This window comes from Colias eurytheme, chromosome 22, assembly GCF_061535395.1.
Source record: "Colias eurytheme isolate Ceu_HAF_F1 chromosome 22, ilColEury1 Martin Lab GWU primary, whole genome shotgun sequence".
NCBI classification, from domain to species: Eukaryota; Metazoa; Arthropoda; class Insecta; order Lepidoptera; family Pieridae; genus Colias; species Colias eurytheme.
In genome coordinates this window covers 8,328,360-8,350,966 of record NC_143001.1, presented here as the reverse complement: position 1 = coordinate 8,350,966, position 22,607 = coordinate 8,328,360, and the positions used below count along the sequence as shown (strand labels likewise).

The following is a 22,607-nucleotide window of genomic DNA, read 5'->3' as shown; positions in this document are numbered from 1 at the left end:
TTAGAAGCTAACGCAATAGCAACATTTCGGGACAAACGGGAAAGTGTCTGTTGACTCATTCTGTGAATGTCAGCACAATCTTCTTGGATCTGTAATGTAATAGATCGTTATACAGGCTTTTCTATTGTATATATCCAAAACTAGAGCACAAGTCACATGCAGTGTTAGCAACCTGAAGTGAGCTGATTATCGTACCAGGGGCGTAAAATTATCGTACATTAGGCGTTTTTGGTTCGAAATTATCGTACTTTTTAGAATAAAGTCAATAGGCATGACGAAAGATTTTGAAATCCTCTTCCATAATGTGTGTATACGTTTACTATACAAGAAAAACCCTATATTTCGGTAATATACTTAAATTTAACGAAGATTAAAGCCATTTTTCAAAAAATATTTAATATCTGTGCCAAAACAGCTCGCAGGTGTCATGGCGTAGGCGTGACGTCAAACTTTGGTAAATACGTAATTATTTGTACGCATTGTGAAGAAAATTAAAAAAGTCTTTAATTAATATGTGTTATATAAACGAATTTCAAAGTTTATGAGTGGTGTGCAGTATTGCAGTATGAATCCACATAAAAATAATGCTCAAAAATGTGTTAGTAATTATTTCAAGCGAGAAATAATAAGAAATGATTGTATAAAGTTGATGCGGAGAACCCCGAACCACGTATTCGTGAATTCCCAATTGTATTTATGTTCTGAGTCGATAAAGCATACGTGAAACAATAGAAAATAAATAAAAATGCGTATTCTCAACATATTCATAACAACAAAACACATCTGACGCGAGTTGTTTACTTATGCGTGACGTCACGCGTGTTTTAGTCAAAATGGCTAACTGCAGAATTTCAATGTTTTATTTTATTGATAATCTCATTAATCTTAATGGTTTTAAGATTTCTAAGTCACTATATTGAATTTATTTAGTGTACATTTTCCCTTAAAAACACTAATACGATCATTTATGGATACTGTCGTCATGCCTATTATAAATAAATAAATCATATAAATTGTAATATTGATAAGTATGCAAGTTCTCTATAGTTAATCTTTGTTTAACTACCGCTGTCAAATCAACGGGACACTGAAACCCAAACGTTTTACGTGCCATATTCACTATACTCTTTTGGTTTTACGCGTGGTACAGACTACAGACCTCCATTTCCACTTTATGTTCAATAAACGCGCCAAGTTTAAAATTCAATCTGACAAAATTGCACTGTTCCCATGAAAGTTCGATATGAAACACGTCAAAATTTCATATTTGTATGGGTGAAATAATATAAATTCTCGAATTTTGCCTGATAGAAATTATCGTAAAATCAGCGTACGATAATAACATGCTATCGTACATCGTACGTAGGCACCAAATTATCGTGTTTGTACGATAATTATCGTACGGTTGGGAACGCTGGTCACATGACACATCTACCTCATGCCGGCCCCAATATCGAATAACTGCCATCACTTGCAGTTCCACTGGAATACCGCCCCCTCGAGTGTCCACGCGAAGGTCATCCCGAATCAAATTAATGATTTGTTGCATGTTATTCTTTCCGAATCTATACCTCGACCGTAGTGTGGCCCTGTGGCCGCTACAAAAAATATATTGACACCATAGATTGACACTAATACCAGGTTATTTTAATTCTAGGTTGAAAAGTAGGTTTTTAATAAATAAGCACTCTCAGAACAATAGATTTATTTAGGTAATAAATGAAACGATACCATTTTAAATTTCGCGCTGTTTATGTATGATGTGCGCATGCCTTAATGCTCTAAGGCGCATGCGCAGGTTTTTATTATTTTATAATTTTAATAAAATAAATAATTCAACAATTTCAATGATGAGCCCATACGGACCTAACGGTAAAGAATACGATTTTGATAAAATTTGCCAATTTTGCTATGGATGGGGTGCTAAAGTGTAACTTTTTTATACCTAAAATTAAAAAAAAATTATTTAAAAAAAAACTAAAGGGGACCTAACGAAAAAACTGTGGGACCTTATAGGACCTAACGGAGACCTATCGATTGAGGTCATTTTTGACCCAAAATTCTATGGATGGGGTGCTAAAGTGCATTTTTTTTTATACCTAAAATTTAAAAAATTATTTAAAAAAAAACTAAAGGGGACCTAACGAAAAAATTGTGGGACCTTAAAGGACCTAACGGGGACCTAACGATCAAGGTCATTTTCGACCCAAAATTCCATTGATGGGGTGCTAAGTTTGCACTGGTGACTCTAAGTACATCGAAAATAACTCGCAGTCTCATAAAAAACCTTATGAGGATATTATATGATTGTTTGCAGTATACTTTTATTACATTATTATTAAAAAAATAAGAAGAATTAACAATGTGCAAATGAACTACGTAAGTACGTACGGTAAACGGTAACTGAAAAAAATCTATCAAGGACGTTCGTGTCAACATGACATTTTAATATGGCTGACAAGTGACAGTTAAAATTTGACAATATCACACAAACAAAACGGGAGTCGGGAACAGTGATTTAGGGCTAGGCAACTAAGGTGGTTTTTGTTGATAATTCAATTGTGTATTCAAATACAGGTAGAATACGACTTACCTGATATATTTAGGAAATTATCAACTGCCAGTGCAACTTTACGTGGCTCATGTATTAATTTATATAAAGTATACAGTGATTTAGCATACGTAGCATCGCTCAATAAACAAGCCTAGTTGTTATCGGGGAAATCCTATTTTATTTTTGCATTCGTGATATAATTCAATATCGTCCGTGCTGTATCATCGTTAAAGATGCGATTCAGCTCGTACAGCTGAGCGTATTATGTTCGACAATAAAGAATTTGATGACGATTTTGATCGCTTCTTTGAGGTGAGTCATTTTGTGTGATGTATTTTTTATATTTTCACCGATGCAGATTTAATGTCGGGTGATTTAAGAAATTAATGGAGTGTAGTTTTAACGTCACGACAATAGTCATCCTTGACCTTGATTTGAGTAGTGCATTGAAGTTGAATAGTGTCGCCAATTCGTTAATTATTCGTGTGGAACCCGCGCTCATTACTCTTGAGTGCTAAAGCAAGGTTGGTCCTCTAGCATGACCCCATTTTTGTTAAAAATCTGTAAGTAAACACTCATGCAATGAATGATTTTAATGTATGAGTAGAACTGGTCCAGCAAGTTGTTTTATAAATATTGCAACAGTTTATGTAAACTTACTGTCGTGCATTGTATAAAATTGATGTTAATACAATGTAGGTACATTTGTAAAAAGTAGTTAATAATAATAAATGCAACAGTAATAGGTATCTATTACCGTTGCATTTATAAAAGTAATAATTGTTTTCTTTAAACCATGTTAAAGTTTATTTTAAACTCTAACTATTGTGAGCACATTGCAACAAGAGGAAGTTTATGTTATTCTTGTCATATACATTATATATTATGAAATATCTATAAAGTTTAGTGAAGCTAAACAAAGAATAGTGGAAACTCTTTTTTTTATTATACAATCAAGAAAATCTTGTGGAAAAATTTTTAGAAAAACTCATAACCATTTAATCTTTGTACACATGTAAGTATGTGAGGATGATGTCTGTTTGGTCGCTAGTGTGAGATAAAATATCATTGTTTACATGCAAGTGTGATTCATGGAAACATCACAGGAAGTGATGGGAGATATGCTATTTTTTGTGTAATAGTCATTAATAACATGATTTCATATATAATATGTATTATATTAATGGAGCAAATTTCATCACACTCCAATGGAATAACTACTGTGTAAAAAGTAAAAACAAAAAAATCTTTAGCCAGGAGAAGTTATAACTGGTTCTGATTGATATTTTGGTTTTATGGCATTCAAATGCTTTATAAATATAAATTTATAAAGAATAGAAAAAATTCGATCACGAGTGGCTGAGTTGGTCAGGCATCCGCCCCGGTATGGCGCGAAAGGATGCGGGTTCGAGTCCCGCCTCGTGATCAAATTTTTTCTATTCTTTATAAATTTATATTTATAACTGGTTCTATTTAAATTAATAATTCCTCATTTTTGGTTACTTGTATGTACCCTACTTTATCTGGATACAAATTTTCTTAAAAGTACCCTATTTGTCTGGTTTTTTTTTAATTAAATCCATGTTTTGAAACATTGATATCTACTGATAATTCTAGTTAAGTAGTCCCTTATTATAAACAACACATTCAATCTTTTCCCTTTGCAATAGATAAGTGCTCTGACTGTCTTTATTAAGCATAAAAAATAGAATATATTAATTGGTAAATATATAGGTTTCTAATGGTACAATAATTTTTAAATCCGTTTTTTAAATTAAAACGTAGATAATAAAAAATTAAAACATTCCTCCATTTATATAACATTAGAGTACAATTAGAAACTACACAAATGTAGTTGAGTTTTCTTATTGTCTTCTAAAACCAGGAGAAGAGCCAGTTCAGCCGGCGCGCGATGAACATGTCGACGATCGCGTACGCGGTGGTGGGCGTGGTGCTGCTGCTGCTCGTGCTGGCGTGCTGCTGCCGCCGCCGCAGGAACCGCGGACAAGTGCTCTCGCGTATGTATACTTGTGCTTCTTGTTCATGGATGTCGTTAATAATATTTAATGGTGATATTGGTGCTCAGGAGATTGACTATAGTATATTCTAAATTTACTTAAGTGAGAAAAATATAGATTGATTGATACACAATGTTAACCTAACAACTGAATCGAAACCCTCCATAATACATTGTTTTTATTTTACATCACATTCATTAATTTCTTATCTTGTGGGGACACTGTCGAAAATTATGTGACAGACGCAAATGTTGACAGAGACTGATGATTTAATAAGTCTTTCTTTCCTTATTGTACAACTTTACAGTTACTTTTCTATTTTTTTCAATTGACTATGATGATAAGTAATAAGTAACGATGTATCCCGCCAGCAGCGGCCACAGTGACGACGACGACGATCACGACGCAGCCGGCGCCGTACCCGCAGCAGCAGTACGCGCCGCAACCCTACCCCGGTGAGTGCACACTCTAACTCTAAGGGCGGCCGTACCCGCAGCAGCAGTACGCGCCGCAACCCTACCCCGGTGAGTGCACACTCTAACTCTAAGGGCGGCCGTACCCGCAGCAGCAGTACGCGCCGCAACCCTACCCCGGTGAGTGCACACTCTAACTCTAAGGGCGGCCGTACCCGCAGCAGCAGTACGCGCCGCAACCCTACCCCGGTGAGTGCACACTCTAACTCTAAGGGCGGCCGTACCCGCAGCAGCAGTACGCGCCGCAACCCTACCCCGGTGAGTGCACACTCTAACTCTAAGGGCGGCCGTACCCGCAGCAGCAGTACGCGCCGCAACCCTACCCCGGTGAGTGCACACTCTAACTCTAACTTCATAATAAAAAAAGGAGAGAATCCTTAGTTCCTAAAGTTTAATCGCGTATAGACGCGTCTTTGAAGAAAAAAAACAGATGAAACATTTTCAAACAAATTCGTAAATGAAATAAGAATGTCATCATTTTCATTGTGCCTAAAATAGGTTCCAAAATTTGACATCAGGAGTATAATTCGTCATATCTACGAACTAATGCAATGATACAGGATATTGTTTGTTCGAGAATAAGCGAGAAACTACAATAGTTAATTTTGTTATACATTAATAACGATGTTTTTTGAATTACTAAATACAGATTATTTAAAAAAACTGGCTAAATTGTTGGATTTCATTTATAAATTGGTCCTTCGCGTCTCGTAATACAATCACTTAATAATATGCACATGAGGTCATATCCAAGTTGCAGGGATCAAACACCTGTATTTAGTTTGTAGTTAACGATAATGTAGTAATGACATCTCTTTATCTTACACCATTTGGAACTCATTCCTTGAGTTGTCATTCCTAAGAATTTTTTTTTGAATCTTCATTTATAAAAAGAACAAAAATTATAATTTGATAGTGGAAATAATTCCTGCGGACTGAGAAGGTAGACAGATTTCTGAGTTAGTTAGCACAGAAATGTATCTGACTAATAGTAATGTATTTGACGATAAAAATGTAGTAATGATTCCATAGTTCCAGCAAGTCCAATGGATTGTTAATAATTTATTGGGTACATTCACTCGAGGAGAATTCATAAGGAAAACAGTCATCGATATTGTTGAATAAGTACATCCAAATCGAGTCGAGGTCTTCTTTAGGCCTTGACTAAAGAGTTTATACGTTTACAACCTGTTTGTTGATAAAATAGTATATTAATCCACTTGAAGTAATTTTGAGGAAACAAGCAACATGGATTCAATATTTTTTACAAAAACATTACATTCTCGATTATCGTTGGGATATAATATATTGATAGGAACGTATAGTATGTCTGCATTTCGATGGTGTATCCCAGAGAAACGGCAAAATAACCATAACAAGCATAATTTTTTTTAAACCCTCTACACGATAGTGTTAGTAGAATTAAAAACATCTGCGAATTATATTAATATTCTTCTGCCCTCCCAGTAGATCTAAAATTACTTCAATTACTTTAAGTTTATTGTCTCGATAATATTACAATGAATATTCAATTAACAAACTTAACCAAATTGAATAATAATATCTATAAACATACATCTTGAGAAAGTAAAGGAAGCACCTAACAACTTGTAAAACTTAATTATGTAAATATCCTTGGACAAATCCGAGCGAGAGCTCATCGGCAGTAATACCCACTGAATATCACTAATTACATTATTATTAGTTCACAAGTCGCCACTAATTCCCTCGCATCAATCCTTAATTTGATTTGCTTTATTTTCGTTTGCGCCGAACAAAACAGAAAGACGCAATCGAATTATCGAAAGTTGTGAATGAATTACGTATTGACTACGTCACGATGGTATTTCTGATTATTATTATCACATGTTTGAAGTAAATATTCATTGTGCAATGGAATTCGATTTATTTTTATAATAAATGTCACGTTTACGATTAGATTTATTGTAATATGCGAACTTTATCACGCTGAACGATCGAAACTGTGATCTTAGATCTTGTCCCTACTGTCTTTGATCACGTGCATGATTACAAAGCGCAGCTACTTAAAATCACACAAAATACTTTCCTCACGGATCATACGCGAGTATTTGAGTTATGTGGAAACAGATAATTTAGTATCGTTTTAGTTACAATAAAGCATGCATATTCATGATCACACTACAACATAAATATTTATCGTTCCAGTTGTAACACAGTACCCCGCTCAAAATGCGAGCATGCCGTACCCGGCGGCGTACCCCACGGGTGCCCCGTACCCGACCGGCTCGTACCCGGCGGGCTCGTACCCCGGTACGGGCGCACAAAGCGCGGCCCCGTACCCGACTCCCGCGCCGTACCCTACTGCGGGGGCCCCGTACCCGACTGGAGGCCCCCCGTACCCGACTGGTGGAGCGCCTTTCGCACAACCCAGTGCACCTGAAGCTAGCGGTATGTATCACTAATCTTAGCCAATTTTAAGCTTTGTTTTGACTTATGTGCTTCGTGCTTTATTTATCATTATATCTTAATCATGTTGTATTAAATATTAATTTTAACAATAACAATAATGCACTTTTACAGCTTCTGAAATCGATTAACTATATTAATTATTAAGAAATCGTGTCGATTAAAGTCAACAAGATTAATATTGTGCAAGCAAACGTTAATATTATGCAAAATATAAGAAAATAATTTATAGATTACTTGTTTTTTTCAACACGTATTTAAGAGATATCGTAAGAGGGATGACGTCATACATTAGTGATTAGAAGGAAATATAATCCCGTTAGCGAGTGGCGGCCGGAGCCGGTCGGTGATTCAGTGTTGGGTTTTACTTGTTATCTCGGTTGTTGAGCTTTCCTCGTTTATTTATACACGTATTATATTGTTATTAAATGTCAATGAATACACATGATGTATATTTTTATTCACTGACTTTGAGTTAGGTTAACTGATGTTGAATGATAAATGAATCAATTTTTAAGGGCATATTTTTAGTTCAACCTTTTCTGCCAGCATATCTTATAAAAATTTGCTATTTTTTACTAAATTGTATATTGCCATTTCAGTTGCAACATTTTTTTATTATAATCCATACTAATATTATAAATGCGAAAGTAACTCTGTCTGTCTGTTACTCAATCATGCCTAAACTACTGAACCAATTTGCATGAAATTTGGTATAGAGATAATTTGATACCCGAGAAAGGACATAGGATAGGTTTTATCCCGGAAATCATACGGGAACGGGTTTTTCTTTGAAAACGCGAGCGAAGCCGCGGGCGGAAAGCTAGTATAGGAATATGTAAATAAATTATGTATAATTGTATTGTATTTAAATGTATACTATGTATATTTATGTACATGCTGTAACTAATACTATGGTTATACATTAGCTTTCATTGGTATAGCAGCGCCAGGTTGGCACCCTCAAGGTGGGTCCATGTAGTTAGCTTATTACATGTATTATAATATATATAACTTGATGTTTTTTTATATCAGATGTAGTCTTGTGATTTTTAAATATTTTAAGGTTTAGGTTTTTCTTACTTGTGATCTTAACCTATAACATGAAAATGGCTAGAATGTATTCACTAAATTTCTTATACTATAACGAAATTGCACATTTTTGTTTTGATAGTGTATTTAGGGCATACTCTCACGAACTACCGAACACTAATTTTCAAAGATGTACGTATTATAAATGACTCTATTATAATTCATGAATAGCATACAATTGTCAAGTTAATAAAAGCGAAATGAAGTAGATTCGCTATATCAGTCCCACGACAGATATAGAGCAAATATTGACGAAGCGATAGGAGCAGAGCAATGTAATTACACACTGCAGTGTATCCTTGTGATAACAACTGTGTGTATGGTAATAGATAATAGGACTTACATCATTAACAAATTTAGAGGTTTAAAACATGTATTTGATAATAAAGCTAGGGAGTAACGGACTGTTTTTAAAAATGTTTAAAAAACAGAAAGCTACATTAGTACTGAGTTACATAGGTTTTTTATAAATATAGTCGATGATGACAAAAAATAATAACTATCGTCAAAGAATTCGTATCGTAATGATTTTTAAGGGCATTTGAACCGCTGCTGCCGTTGAGTTAAAGGAACTATTTTTTTATCCTACTAATATTATCAATGCGAAAGTTTGTGAGGATGGATGAAGGAAGAGAATGGTTGTTTGTTACTCTGTATCCTAAAATCTAATAGACTGATTTAGATTGTACCTGTTTTGTGTGTGTATGTTTAATTGTTTTTATAATGTTCACAGCACTACCTCCATCGTACGACCAAGCAGTGGGCAAACAGGCAAACATATACACCGGGACACACTAGTTGAGTTACATATTATAATGATGTGATATTCGCGTGTACGTCTGTACGAACCTCCGTGTGATTCCGTTTATAAACTAAAGCTGGCCCGCATTTGATGATGTTTTTGTATTTGTGTGATGGATACCTATCGAATTTATTTTGGATCTTAGAAGCGTTTTTATGTTTATTGTTCGACTTGTTTATTTTTAATATTTGGGTAAAGGTGTACTGTGCAATCATACAAGAAAGTCTATTTCTTGTATTTTGGGTGTTCATAAAATATGATTTAATAATGTGCTAACTAATCGTATTATATGCCTCCTTTATATTTTTCAAGAAGAAATAAATATTTTGTTTTTGCATTTATTCATTTTTTTGCGCCCTGAGCCAGCTTTAGTTTGTAATAATTTATGTGAATTTAATATTAATGTTAGATATTATTTAGGCATTTAAAAACTAACCTACGCGCTACTGTGAAATTTCAACATACCTTATATTATGTATAAAAATGCTATGTACCTTTTTAAATGTGATTCAATATGTATGAAACAACGTAATTAAATTATATGCATTATTTCCTATTTCCTATGCTTGTATATCATATAATATGTTGTATATAGACGCAGGTTCGTATATATAAGATTTTATGATTTTAATTTCGTTGTTTCATACATATGAAAGTATATAAATAAATACGTATATTTCGTATGATACAGGAATATAATTTGTCCAGCCATTTATGTATTAAAGAGATTTATACCCTCCTTTAAACATCGACTAAAAAAATAAAAGTAGTACTTATTTGATATTCCGATAAACGAATCCTAAGCTGTTGTAAAATCATTCTTTATTATAATTTTAGTGTAAGTAAATAATGTATTGTTATTTCCTGCATTTTAACGTAAAACAGTTGTAATAGAAGAGAAGTAAATAATAATGACATAAACTATACAAATACTAATAAAAATAGTTAATGCGTAGATTACGTGTTGAACAGATTATATAAAACTTTATTGTTGTCATTCTTCAGATGTTTTTAGTTCCGTATTAAGTATTGCTCTATTTCAAACTAAACTAGCTCAATCGATCGATTTTATCTTCCGTAGTTGCGATGCTAACTTTATATATAAAAGCTGTCGCATAATAAAAGCATGTCGACCACGTTTTTAGTGGAAATTGTTCATTAAATAAGACATTTTAACTATGTATTGATTTTTAAGAAATATAATGTTTGAGTTAAACTACACCACAGATTAGAGAATAGTTACTTCGTAACAGATACATCACTCCCATACAAAAGCTAAAATACCTACGCTATATTTACCTACAAAATGCGCCGCAACTCGGCTGCAGTAAGAAATGTACTCTACGAACACGCATCGAGAAGCGAATTTCCCGCGCACGCCGCGTGATTGCGTCATCAAACGAAAACTTTAGGGTTGTACCGAGCGCGTAAATTAAACACAGAGTTTCTGAAACACTTAATTTTTTATTGATAATTATATTTGTTACATTATACAATAAAAAAAATGAAATCTTATTGATAGTAGTTGTTTCCTTCGGTTTCACCCGCGTGGACCCGCTATATGTGTCTCCTGGATAAAAAGTAGCCTGGTAGGTTTGTGAGTTTCTTTGTTACTGCGTGGCTCGGGGGCTGCTGACTATATGGCTGAGATTTACGGGTTCACGGGTAGAGGGTTCATTCGGGTGAATCTGCGGCCACAAGGCCCACAAGACCAATACAGATAAAAATTATATGTGCTTTAATTTTATGAAATGTTCAATGTCTTTTTTACCATCGCTGAACTTACGGTTATTCAATTTAACTGTTGTAAAAATTCTGAATCTTATGAATAATTTTAATAAATAATCACTCTTGAACTCCGACACCCGTCCACATCGCAATAACCGGGCATCTTGGTAGCGAGCGCGGGAAACGTGACGCGGGTGCGCAGTCTCGCGTGTGCCAACCAACTGCCGCTTGGGTCGGTACCGACCTACTGTGCGGTAGGCGCTTATAGCGCGACCTTGAGCGAGTGACGGAGGCCTGACTACACTGAGTATTAATTTCGCATACGATTCATTTGATTTTGTTTTTTTACAGGGATGTTTTTTTGTAGCTTATATGCAATCTAACTATAACGTCCTGTTACGGTAGTCTCATGACTGTGCTTAACAGTATTGGCATTTTAATACATTAAAATTACCTTCACAAAATGTATTTTTATTTTGATAATGTGTTACGATTTCTTCATAAAACATCGAATACGTAATGAGTAATTACATACAAAATAAAAACAATGTTCGGAAATTCCAGATCTTTTAATTCACCACAGTGCGTAACTAAATATGTAAACATTTTAGGGATTTATTGTTTGCATACGTAAGGCTAGCCGCACACACAAAATAATATTGTCAATGCAAGATTGTCAAAAATCTTCATCAATATATGGTCCCCGCACACTACGCAATATTATTGGCAATTTTTCATGGTACAATCTGACTCAGTCGTTCCGCAGCTAGATTACGTGCGCACGTTTAACATAATGAATGGAAAGAAAAGAATCGTTGCATTGAGTATTGCATTAATTTTACTATCTAAAAAAAAGCAATCAAGAAAGAAACGATGGATTAAGGACTGGATGAGAAAAAAATTAATAATTTAATTTAATTTAATTAATTAAATTATTATTTAATTAAATTATTATTTAATTTAATTAATTAAATTAAATTAATTTAATTCAAAATTCAATTGAATTAAATCTTTAAGCTTTCCGAAAATTTGTTCGTAGGGAATTAATTTTTTTCTTTACGTCTTCTCTCGTGCTATTTGGTTTGATTTTTTGACGTGATAACGTCTTTAAAATCATTTTAGTCGGGTGACATGTTCAGAAACTTGTGTCACACCAAAACCTCACGAGCGCGATCGCAGGTATAACGAGAGAGAGACGGACCGATCTCCCGTCTCATCTCGAGCGCTGCCACCAATAAGACGTTATCACGTAAACATCTCGATCGTAAACCTACTTTACAAACAACCAATTTTTTTATAATTAATATCGAGCAACTTATCAAGCGCATTATTTTTCTTAACTGTATCGCAATATGATTTGCAGGATGTATTCCATAATTCTGGATAAGTTTCCCATGTTTTAATAAACACTGACAAATAGTGTTTTTCCGTGAGACTGCTATCATCAACAATATTAACATTATTTTCGCTTTGGATACTGTTTTCGTCCTCCATTTTGAACAAAAAAACACGAACATCCGCCTGCCTTGAAATCTTTTTCTCAACTAAAATATTGCCGCGCGCCCGCACACGTCAATATTATTGTCAATACCCCTGCCTCCCCCCGATATTGACGTGACAAAATCTGAATTTCTGGATAATCCACAATAATATTGAACAATACCGCAATACAGGCCGCACACACACAATAATATTGACTATACGTACTTTATTGTCAATATTATTTTGTGTGTGCGGCTAGCCTAACGTTATCATTTAATTGTTCATACCGTTGCCTAGCAACGCGTTGTTATCAGGTGAGATAGGTACAATGGTACCTCAAAAATAAGGCAAATTTTAGCTACTAGTTACCTAGTTATTTTGAAATTATAAAAATATCTATAATATCTAACTACACCGATCTAAATATAATATTATAGTTTAAACTCTAAAATGTAAAATAAATATTAAAAAAACGTAACTAATACTACTAAAACTTAACACGAAAAATTGTATTCTGAATGTCTGAACATAGGTAACTGTCAATGGTTAGGGAGCCAGGTGCAAATTTGGTTAACTATTTCCTCTCAAGAGATAACTCGTCAGACGCATGAGAGTATAGTATTATAAAGCCTCGTGAACGTCAGCTGGCGCTCGGTTGGGGGGGGTGAGCGGTTGTAGCCTCCCACGCATATAGGAAAAAAAATACATTCATTCATTCATTTCCTCTCAGCTAAAAATTTGTCAAATTGTAGCTAACCCAATATCTCAACGAAAAAAAATAGTCAGCTGGTTACAACATGGTGTATTATACGTCAGCTGGTGTCTCGAACATGAAAGTTAAATTTAAAGAAAAATTTATTTTCCGTTATTTCCTCTCAAACAAAAATTTACCTGATGATAGCTTATATGTAACTGTGGATAAATATATATGTCAGCTGGCTGTATCTTGGTGGAAAAACCGTCAGCTGATACGGGAGGCTACAACCGCTCTTCCCCCCAACCGAGCTCCAGCTGACGTTCACGAGGCTTCATAATACTATACTTTGATGCATTTTACTAATTACCGCTTGAGAGGAACTTGGTCATAAAATCTGCTGCTGGCTCCCGGACCACAAATAGTTGAATGTTTGTTAAAAACCCTATTCAATACAAATGAGTTGTTTAATGTTACCATGATTAATAAATGCAATTCATTAACAGTCTTGTTATTTAAATAAACTAATTATTAGGAAATATTGATATTAGATTCACTGAAAAGATACTGCGAGAAAGATTCTGAATAAGTTTATAAATTAATTAAGACTGATTATATTGATTTATTAACTCTTCTTTTTTATTAAATATACAGAGTAACATTGAGAAGATTTTTGTGTTTTTATTTGAAATAGGCGAAAGTATTGTTTAAAAAGTTACTACTTTTTTAACATGAGTTTTTATCCTGTATATTTATATACATAATTAAAAAAAATGCTTTTAAAACTGTAGATGGTTACATCAATACTCTCATAGAAAAGACAAACTTATAGAAAAATATATATTGAGTATTATATAAGTCTATTGTATTAGATAACTTCTATAAATAAGATTCTGTTAATTAGTTACTAATTTTCAACAATTTTTGTAAAATATACGAATAAATCAATGACTTTTTTGTTTTATTTTAGTTATGTATTTTCACGCAAAACTATCACTTTGAAATGGGAGGCTAAGTATATTATGTATAAGGTATATTATCAAAGTCGCTTTCCCTGTCCCTATGTCCTTATGTCCCTATGTCCCTTTGTACGCTTAAATCTTTGAAACTACGCAACGGATTTTGATGCGGTTTTTTTTAATAGATAGAGTGATTCAAGAGGAAGGTTTATATGTATAATAACATCCATCAAATAGTGGAGAAGTACTGTTATTTTTGAGGTTTCTAATGTGATGTCGTAAAAAATTACATTTTTTCCGCTTACATTGCAAACGCAGGCTGATACCTACGAGTTTTATCAAAATAATGTACTAAGTATTATACACATTGAAAAGGTCTACAGAAAAGTCCGCGATGGTATGTGTCTATCTCTTATGGATAACCCACAATAACTTTTTTTTGTCATTTACTTTTTACGACAAATAATGGCTAATTTTCGATGCGATTTTAACCAATACAGCATTAATCCTTAACCAATTAAATACCTCGAATACATTGTTCATTTAATATAGATCTATATGGCCCTTTACACCGTATGATTTATGTGAATATTTTCGAAGATATTACAGATTTAAAAATTGCGGGACGTAGCGTTTGCGGCGGTACCGGCCGGCCGCCCGGCTATCTATTTTATACCCGCGCGAAGCCGGAGCGGACCGCTATGTTTTTATATACAACGTTCACAGTTTTTCTGTAGTGTATTTAGTATCAGCATTGCACCCGTGCGAAGCCGGGGCGGGTCGCTAGTATAAATATAAAATCAAAACGAAAACTGTGTCACAGCCGTCCATAAAAGTAAAGTGGGTGTGGACATAAACATAGTAAAACCAGTAGGCTCTAATCTCGATCCTTTATAAGATAATTAAGCAAGTAGTACCACAGTTTACTAAATAAGTAAATAGGTACTTGATAGTACCAAGTACGGAGGTTAAAAATCGTCCAGATGAGATGGCGCCACTGTAGCAAATTAACTGATTTATTTTAGTTTACATTAATAGATTAGGTTAAGGTATAATGCAGAACCAGAATAATTACACATAACAATCCTGCTGCATTAATGGATTATCTGAAGAACGAAAGAAAAACATGTAATTCGTTCATTATTTATCATTTATTTATCCTCTCTCTGCCATAGAACATTGCGTGTAACAAATAATAAATTTAGCATAGAAATATGTGATAAATCATTCACACATATTACAAAGTGTATAAAATAAAAATAAGTAAAATGAATAAACATATTTCAGCCCTACTCGTTATCTTCCGTGAGGCTTCTGGCCAGTGACATGTTTGCCAAAATGAGATTATAGGTCAAACTTAGTCAAACAATTTATATCCCCATGAATCACAGGAACATCTTTTATCTTTGTTATACGTAGCGTAGCTAGAGAGAGAAATATAAAAAGCATTATTAGTTGGTAAAAGAAAACATGCGATAACTTTTCCGGGTTCCGTAAGATTATACTACAATAGGTACACAATATACTGTATACGAAAATTCAGATAAAATTCGTAAAAGTATTTTGCTTGATAAAATTCAACAACACAAGCGGAAAATATTTTTAAAATAAAAATAAACACCTGAGTCATCGTATTCAAAAACATGCACTGAATCGATTATCGACTCTAATCTCACTCCAGTTTAATGTTGCATACTTATTCTTATAAAATATACATTCATGTGCTTGATAGAATATCCTAAATCTTCTATAAAAGGACTCTATTCACGAATATCTCGAAGGATTCCTAATGAGTCAGTTTAGCAAAGCTTCTCATGCGCCCGGGCGGGCAGGCGGCGACAGCGCGACGCCGACGACACTACCACACAATAGGGCTGCTGATTCTGTATTTAAATTAGTATATTTGCATAGCTATAGATTTGTGTCTGTCCCCTTTGACTGGAGATAAAAGTAGCTTAATGCATGAAAAGAAATAGGACAAGATAGAATATTACCAAAGTTATCACTATAAATAAATAAATAAATATTATAGGACATTATTACACAAATCGACTTAGTCCCACAGTAAGCTCAATTAAGGCTTGTGTTGTGGGTACTAGGCGACGATAAATATAATATTTAATAAATACATATATAGATAATAACACCCAGACCCAAGAACAAATAATTGAGTTCATCACACAAATATTTGCCCTGACCGGGGATCGAACCCGGGACCGTCGGCTCAGTAGGCAGTTACATTACCACTGCGCCAACCGCGTCGTCAAACACTATCACTGATCACTATGTACAAAGTATATTCAAAGGATGAACTGAAATCGTATTAAAGTTTCTTTGGACTGTCTCCAACTAACTAAACTTCTGCAGTGTGAATTGCAATAAGTAGTCGTGGTGATCAGAAGGGGGATCTTGACTTCCGATTGTGTTAAAATAGATAGGTATTTAACAGATATCTAGGTATTAACTAAAATGGACTTTAGGTAGTAAACGCTAATGCTAAGCCTCTCTGTGTGCATATTATGTACTTTCTCAGGTTTCGATCTATCTTCATACCAAATTTCATCCAAATCGGTTCAGTGGTTGAGGGAAGAAGAGTTCGGATTTGTCCAGTATGTGGTTAACATTATGGTAGATAATACTCTAAGTACATAGTTTATACATATAGGTACATCAAACCAGATAATTTCATGATTTGCACAATTTCATAAAAATAAACGAGAGGCGTATTTATCGAGTAAGCTACAGGTACTTCAGTCTGAACAAAACATGTTTGCAGTTTTCTGTATTTTGAATATTTTCGCTAACCAAAAACCAAGAAACGTCTTCCAGATTGATCAGCATTTCCATCCCCCAGCGACAAGGCAATAAGCCTTGACTTTGATCTCCGTATTCACCCCTAAGGGTGTCACGAGGCGCCGGAGTGTCGCCGCCACTTGTTGCCACGTCTCGGCGATCCTCCGCCACTACGCACTCTACGCGTGTTCCAACTACCGATCAGCCCCAACTATACACACCCTCTCGCAAGGACAACAGGACTCTGTGTCGCTCTGTGACCCTCTTGGAGACGGAAATCTTGGCGAAGCTCAAAGAATTCTCAGTCGCTTATCATTATTTAAATCATATCACACGGATGTTTGATTGTGCAAATCGGATGCACTTTTGATACTATTAAATCTTTTAAATTACGTGCCATATTGGGACTTTTAAATACATTAACAAATTTTAGTGATTTTTCCTTGTAAGTAAATCGATTTTTACATAATTAATATTTTATTAGTGGCCTAAAAATGGGATTATGTGTTTGTTCGTAACGAATATCAGTGAAGATGGTGAAAAGATGTAGAGTTCTGTATAAAAATATGTTGGATTTGCGGACGTAGTATTGGTAAGTACCTATCTATACAATTACTTCGATCAATAGATTAAGGCTTAATAAGTTAGTTTAAATGAAAATAATAATATTTAGTTAATTTTATTCTTAGATTTTATTATTGTAATGAGTGATTCTCTATTCATTAAAATAATAATTTTAAACGTTATCAGAATAATAGAAACTAGTCGACTTTTACTCGGTACAATTGAATTGTGGAGCCTTTTTTAAGATTATTGGTATTTTTTAAATCATATATATATATAGAGTTTTTTCGGAAAAATTCAATTTATGATACTTAAATGCTTTTTTTCGGAAATATAAAATATTATTCAACATTCATTCATTTCATTCAATTCGTTTATAATTTATGTACTTAAAATACCTAAGCTTTAACAATGGCGATCACTTCGATACCTATTTTGTTAATGTCCGTAAATTTACAATAAGTTATTGAGGAAGAATTCACATGTAAGTATCTACATGGTAGAGACGTAATCTCCCTTAAGATCTTGATTAAAAAAATCCCGAATGTAGGTACATTACTACGTATTTTACTGCCTTAGAAACAAACATCTTGAACTTAAAACTAAAAAAAGGAACTTTTAAGACCGTAAATTGTGTCCATGTAAGTCACTCATTATGCACGGGTATGATGTTTTAAAAAAGTTTGGAAAATACAAAAGTGTGCGCCTCCTGGCCTATTTAACGCAAAATATGTTTAAAAATATCATGAGTGTTAAGACTAGAGTTTTTTCTTGATAATGATGTTATTATTATTTTACGAGTTTGATGGAAAATAAATGTTCCTACTTAGTCACTTTTAGTTCAAAAAAATCATTTGATTTTTATAAGGCGGGAGTAGAGCACTACCTCATCGCTCCGATTTAGAAAAACATCGCAAGGATATTCGCATGTCCAAGAACCAATAGGTTCAGTCACATTTGGTCAACATGATGAATGGTGATCGTGTGATATTGCAAAACTTCATAGGAGTTCAATGCACTAAAATGGTAACAAATTTTTATAGGCCAATTTTTACCGCGGTTAAATTACTCACTCTCATGGGGATTTCCCGGTTGTAGGTGGGCGGAGAGTTTGTTCACCTTTAATGATGTTAAAGATTTTTAAACACTATCTTAAGGATTAACTCTAGGATATCTGAAGAATATGGATATCCTTTCAGCAATTAGTGTGCGCGATGGGTGTGCGCAACGCGGTGAAGCCGCCGTCACACACGGCCTACTTCGTGGCGATGGCCGGCATCCTGGGCCTGCTGCTGCTGCTCTGCTGCTACTTCCTCTACTTCTGCATCAAGCGGGTTAAAGGTATCTTGTATTTTTCTATAATATAGTAGTATTTTCATCCTTTATTTAACGGTGCATTTACATCAAACGAACATAGAGCTAGAGCTAGAGCAAGAGCGTGAGCGTTTCGTGATCTTTTAGTGTAAACGAAAACTTATATTCAGTGTTGAACATTGCATAGAATCTTTTCGATCGCACTAAGAACAACGAAAGAATGCTCTACGCCAGTTTACAGTAAGAATTTGACATAGTGGGGTTAGAATGAGCATTCGCTTGTTTGATGTAATTTCACGGTGCAAACACGAATTAAATTCGGTTTTTGACAAAAAGTATTGTGTCAAATAAAAATTCAAATGAGATTTGTCGATGAAGTATCGATGATTAAAAAAATATCCAATTATGTGACCGTGTACCTAATATTATAAATTTATAATTTCCACTTTGAATGTAGCATGTAGCAGTGTAGTACCGTAGCATAGTTATAAACATCAGTTTCATACGACAAATGTATGCTTAACATAAATGTTTGGACACGTGAAAATGCTATTGTTTTCAGAGTTATCTCGGCAAGGTCTGCCCGAGCCGGTGCAGTCGGTGCGGCCGCCGCCGCCCGAGACCGTGCCCTACCCCGTGCAGCCCGGTATAAACTGTCATAAATATTATATTATCTTATACGGACATTTGGAAGTTATTCCACAACCTATATATTGTGTGATGTTGTCAGTCGCGCAATTTTCTCAGTATAGGCACGAAATTGCAAAAAAAATAAAACGCTTGATTTTAATGTAAATCTTTGTTTCAGCCTTTAAAAAGGCCTATGTCCAGCAGCGGTCAGGATTTCCGCTGTAGGACATAGGCCTTTTCAAAGATGTCCGTTTTTCATATAAACGGATAAGTATACAGTAGATATTGCCAAGTATAGTGGGTGGTACTTAGACAATGTTATATGATTACCAGTGGTGCGAGCGAGCGCGTCGGCCATGGCGCGCCTGTGCCAGTCGCCGCGCGGGCCGCTGTCCCCCCGCGCACCGCTCTCCCCGCGCACGCCCCGCTCGCCGCTGTCGCCGCACGCGCTGCGCTCACCCGCCAGGGAACCTTATGGTATACTTATACAATAAAAGTGTTCCTTTCAAACACATTTCCCGCTTAAACCTACAGAATTTAATGCAGAACGAAAAAAGATAACAGATGTTACCATTCAATTCCAAAGCCAAGGAAAATTAACTTTGTTAGTGTATCAAGTTGAGATGCTCATGGAGTTTTAAACAGGTATAAATTTATCCAAAACCTCGTGATGAATTTAGCTGATTTTCAATTTTGTAATTTTGTATTGCCTAGTAAGGACATTTAATTCAAATATCAGACTGACTCTACACTCTACAATGCAGTGCCATTTTGATCAAATCGATATACACTAAACCTACCTAAATATAAAATTTTCATTTCTATTCCAATTTCCAGTGCACGCGCGCGCGAACTCCCTAATCCCGCACACGCAGCACACGAGCACAGTGCACCCGCACCGCGCCCGCACGCTCCCCCCTCCCACCATCCTCCCCCAGCGCCCACATGAGCCAACATCTCTCGCCATTAAGAAACACAACGCGCCAGCACCAAAATCCCCCGCCCCAAGGAGAAAGCAAGATGAAGTCGTCAGAAGAACACGGGATAGATCCGCGAATGATGTCGCGAAGAAACATCTGTCGGCCCCGCCTGAAATTGTAGTTGGGGACTCTCAGTAGGTGCTAATGTATTGCCCGAATTGTGGATAAATGTTATATAGGTGCTAATTATCACAATGAAAGTAGTTAGAAATTAAATTTTGTGTGCATTTCTTGGCGCTTTACTTGAAGTGGAGCATATAAAAAAAATGTTACCTCAATTGATTGAATAAAATCGTGATTTTGAACCACCGATCTTTAATTAGTCAAAATTTGCTATACCAAGTGTGTTTGGAATGAATGTATTTTTACTACTGTTTAGTCATAAGCTGTGTCCAATAAAATGTATGTAATGTTTTTAAATAAATGTTTTCGCTAAACAACGATGTATAACTTATAAGAATAGATAATAATATAATATGAGCATTGTATTAGATTAATAAATATTTCTATATAGGTAGAATTTAATAAAAGCATTGAATTTGTAAATAATCTTAACAACGCCTTATGGCTAAAGCGCGTCACACACGGTGAAGATTTTATCTTAAGATACTGTTATATTGCACGCCTCATAAGCGAAGCGTTGAGGTGGGTACTACTGTCACTTCGCGCAAAACATCTGATTTTTCAAACTTAAAATGTCTTTATGTATCATACATTGCACTTGTAAGATAATACATACACACACATATTAAGAAAAAACACTATTTTTAACGTTCATGATATTTTTGATGTCATTTTTGTTATTTAAACTAGTTAAAAAACAGTTTAAAAAAGTTCTGTCTTGGACGTCCGTGTGTCTGTATGTGCGGATCCTTTTTCTTGTTAACACGATAGCGACCGAAATACTTTACTAATCGAGTCTTTTTTTTTCTCTTACGCTTGAGTATGCTCAGGAATAGAACCCTTTCATTTTTCAGGGTCTGATTCGATGTGGTTTAATTGTTATTAAATAAACAAAAATAATAATTAATAAATATTTATTAAAAAAAATTATGAGGCGTGCACTTTTGGATTTATTACTGTAATATAAAATATAACAGTATCTTAAGATAAAATCTTCACCGTGTGTGACGCGCTTAATGCCAAAGAATTGTGCCAAATATTATCGTGCTATCTAGATAGAGATTAGAGAAATATCAAATACTTATACAGTCGTTTATTAGTTTTTGCTCGATTAATTATTACGCTCAAAGACCGAAAAAGCTCATTGAGTGAAACAATGGCTCACAACGCGTCGTGGTCATAGTAAAAGATCCGAAATTTGCGTTATAAAGTAGAAACAGCCCACGACGCGTCGCGTGGTGACAATCGAATCATAGAAAGACCACAGTGGCACAGACTATAAAATTATGTCATGGCGTCGAAATAAAGAAAGAGCTCTAGCTCACTTTAGAGTGCTTTTGATGTCATAAAATAACTTATAAGGAAAGTTAGAGTTTCCTCTTAGATATATCAAATACCATCATGTTCATATCCTATTATAATTGGATTTTTATAAATGTATAAATAGGGACTTACATACCTTCTCTATAGTACAATTTTTGATGGCTGAAAGAATTTTCTAAAGGTTTAAAGTATTTCTATAGCTAGTTAATATTGTAAAGGAATAATTGCTATAATATTATTGTTATCAAAATTATATCGAGCGTTGGCTCATATATACTGTAAATAAAGTCTGCGTTTGTATTACCGCTTTTACTGTTATTATATATGTACATTGTACAAGTCTTGTAAACGTTTGTAATAAAAAGCTTCTTGTTTTTAAACAGTATTTTATTTTACTTTTACCAATGATTTGTCCTTACATTATTGAAAATTTGTTATAAATAACTTGCATAAAACAACATTTAATTTAATCCAGTTTTACACCCAATAATTTCGTAATTTATGTCAAAAATTACAATCTCAATATTATAAAACTATGTACCTACATGTAGGTATGCAAAATCTATTTTTTTTTCAGATTCGTGTATAATTTGCTATTTTATTAAAAAACCTAACCTAACCATTTAAACT

General features: G+C 34.5%; 2 protein-coding genes across 6 annotated transcripts; both read left to right on the top strand.

Moving 5' to 3' along the window:
- The first annotated feature begins 2,489 nt into the window (after nt 1-2,489).
- Nucleotides 2,490-10,603, top strand: LOC149898814 (uncharacterized). Of its 5 annotated transcripts, none has more exons than XM_090114985.1 (6): nt 2,490-2,866; nt 4,440-4,572; nt 4,947-5,015; nt 5,358-5,372; nt 7,233-7,475; nt 9,319-10,603. In XM_090114985.1, exons 1-6 carry the CDS (start codon nt 2,819-2,821, stop codon nt 9,381-9,383), a joined length of 573 nt encoding a protein of 190 aa, XP_089971111.1. In that variant the 5' UTR covers nt 2,490-2,818; the 3' UTR covers nt 9,384-10,603. The 5 variants fall into 5 exon arrangements, with proteins under 5 accessions (XP_089971111.1, XP_089971108.1, XP_089971112.1 ...); XM_090114982.1 differs by having other exon boundaries at nt 4,944-5,015; XM_090114987.1 differs by lacking the exon at nt 2,490-2,866 and adding an exon at nt 3,251-3,569 and having other exon boundaries at nt 4,944-5,015.
- Nucleotides 10,604-18,573: 7,970 nt separating this feature from the next.
- Nucleotides 18,574-19,937, top strand: LOC149898813 (uncharacterized; the record flags this gene model as incomplete). The annotated part of the gene is made up of 4 exons (XM_090114854.1): nt 18,574-18,633; nt 18,807-18,948; nt 19,484-19,567; nt 19,885-19,937. Coding segments are annotated over exons 1-4 (339 nt in total), but the record flags the coding sequence as incomplete, so codon positions are not given.
- Between the last annotated feature and the right edge of the window lie 2,670 nt (nt 19,938-22,607).

What these genes read in the sequence shown, in the direction of transcription:
- LOC149898814 (XM_090114982.1), top strand. Translation starts at nt 2,819, where the DNA reads ATGTTCGACAATAAAGAATTTGATGACGATTTTGATCGCTTCTTTGAG. An exon ending in ATTTTGATCGCTTCTTTGAG is followed by an intron (nt 2,867 to 4,439) that starts GTGAGTCATTTT and finishes TTCTAAAACCAG; the next exon opens with GAGAAGAGCCAGTTCAGCCG. An exon ending in CCGCGGACAAGTGCTCTCGC is followed by an intron (nt 4,573 to 4,943) that starts GTATGTATACTT and finishes GTATCCCGCCAG; the next exon opens with CAGCGGCCACAGTGACGACG.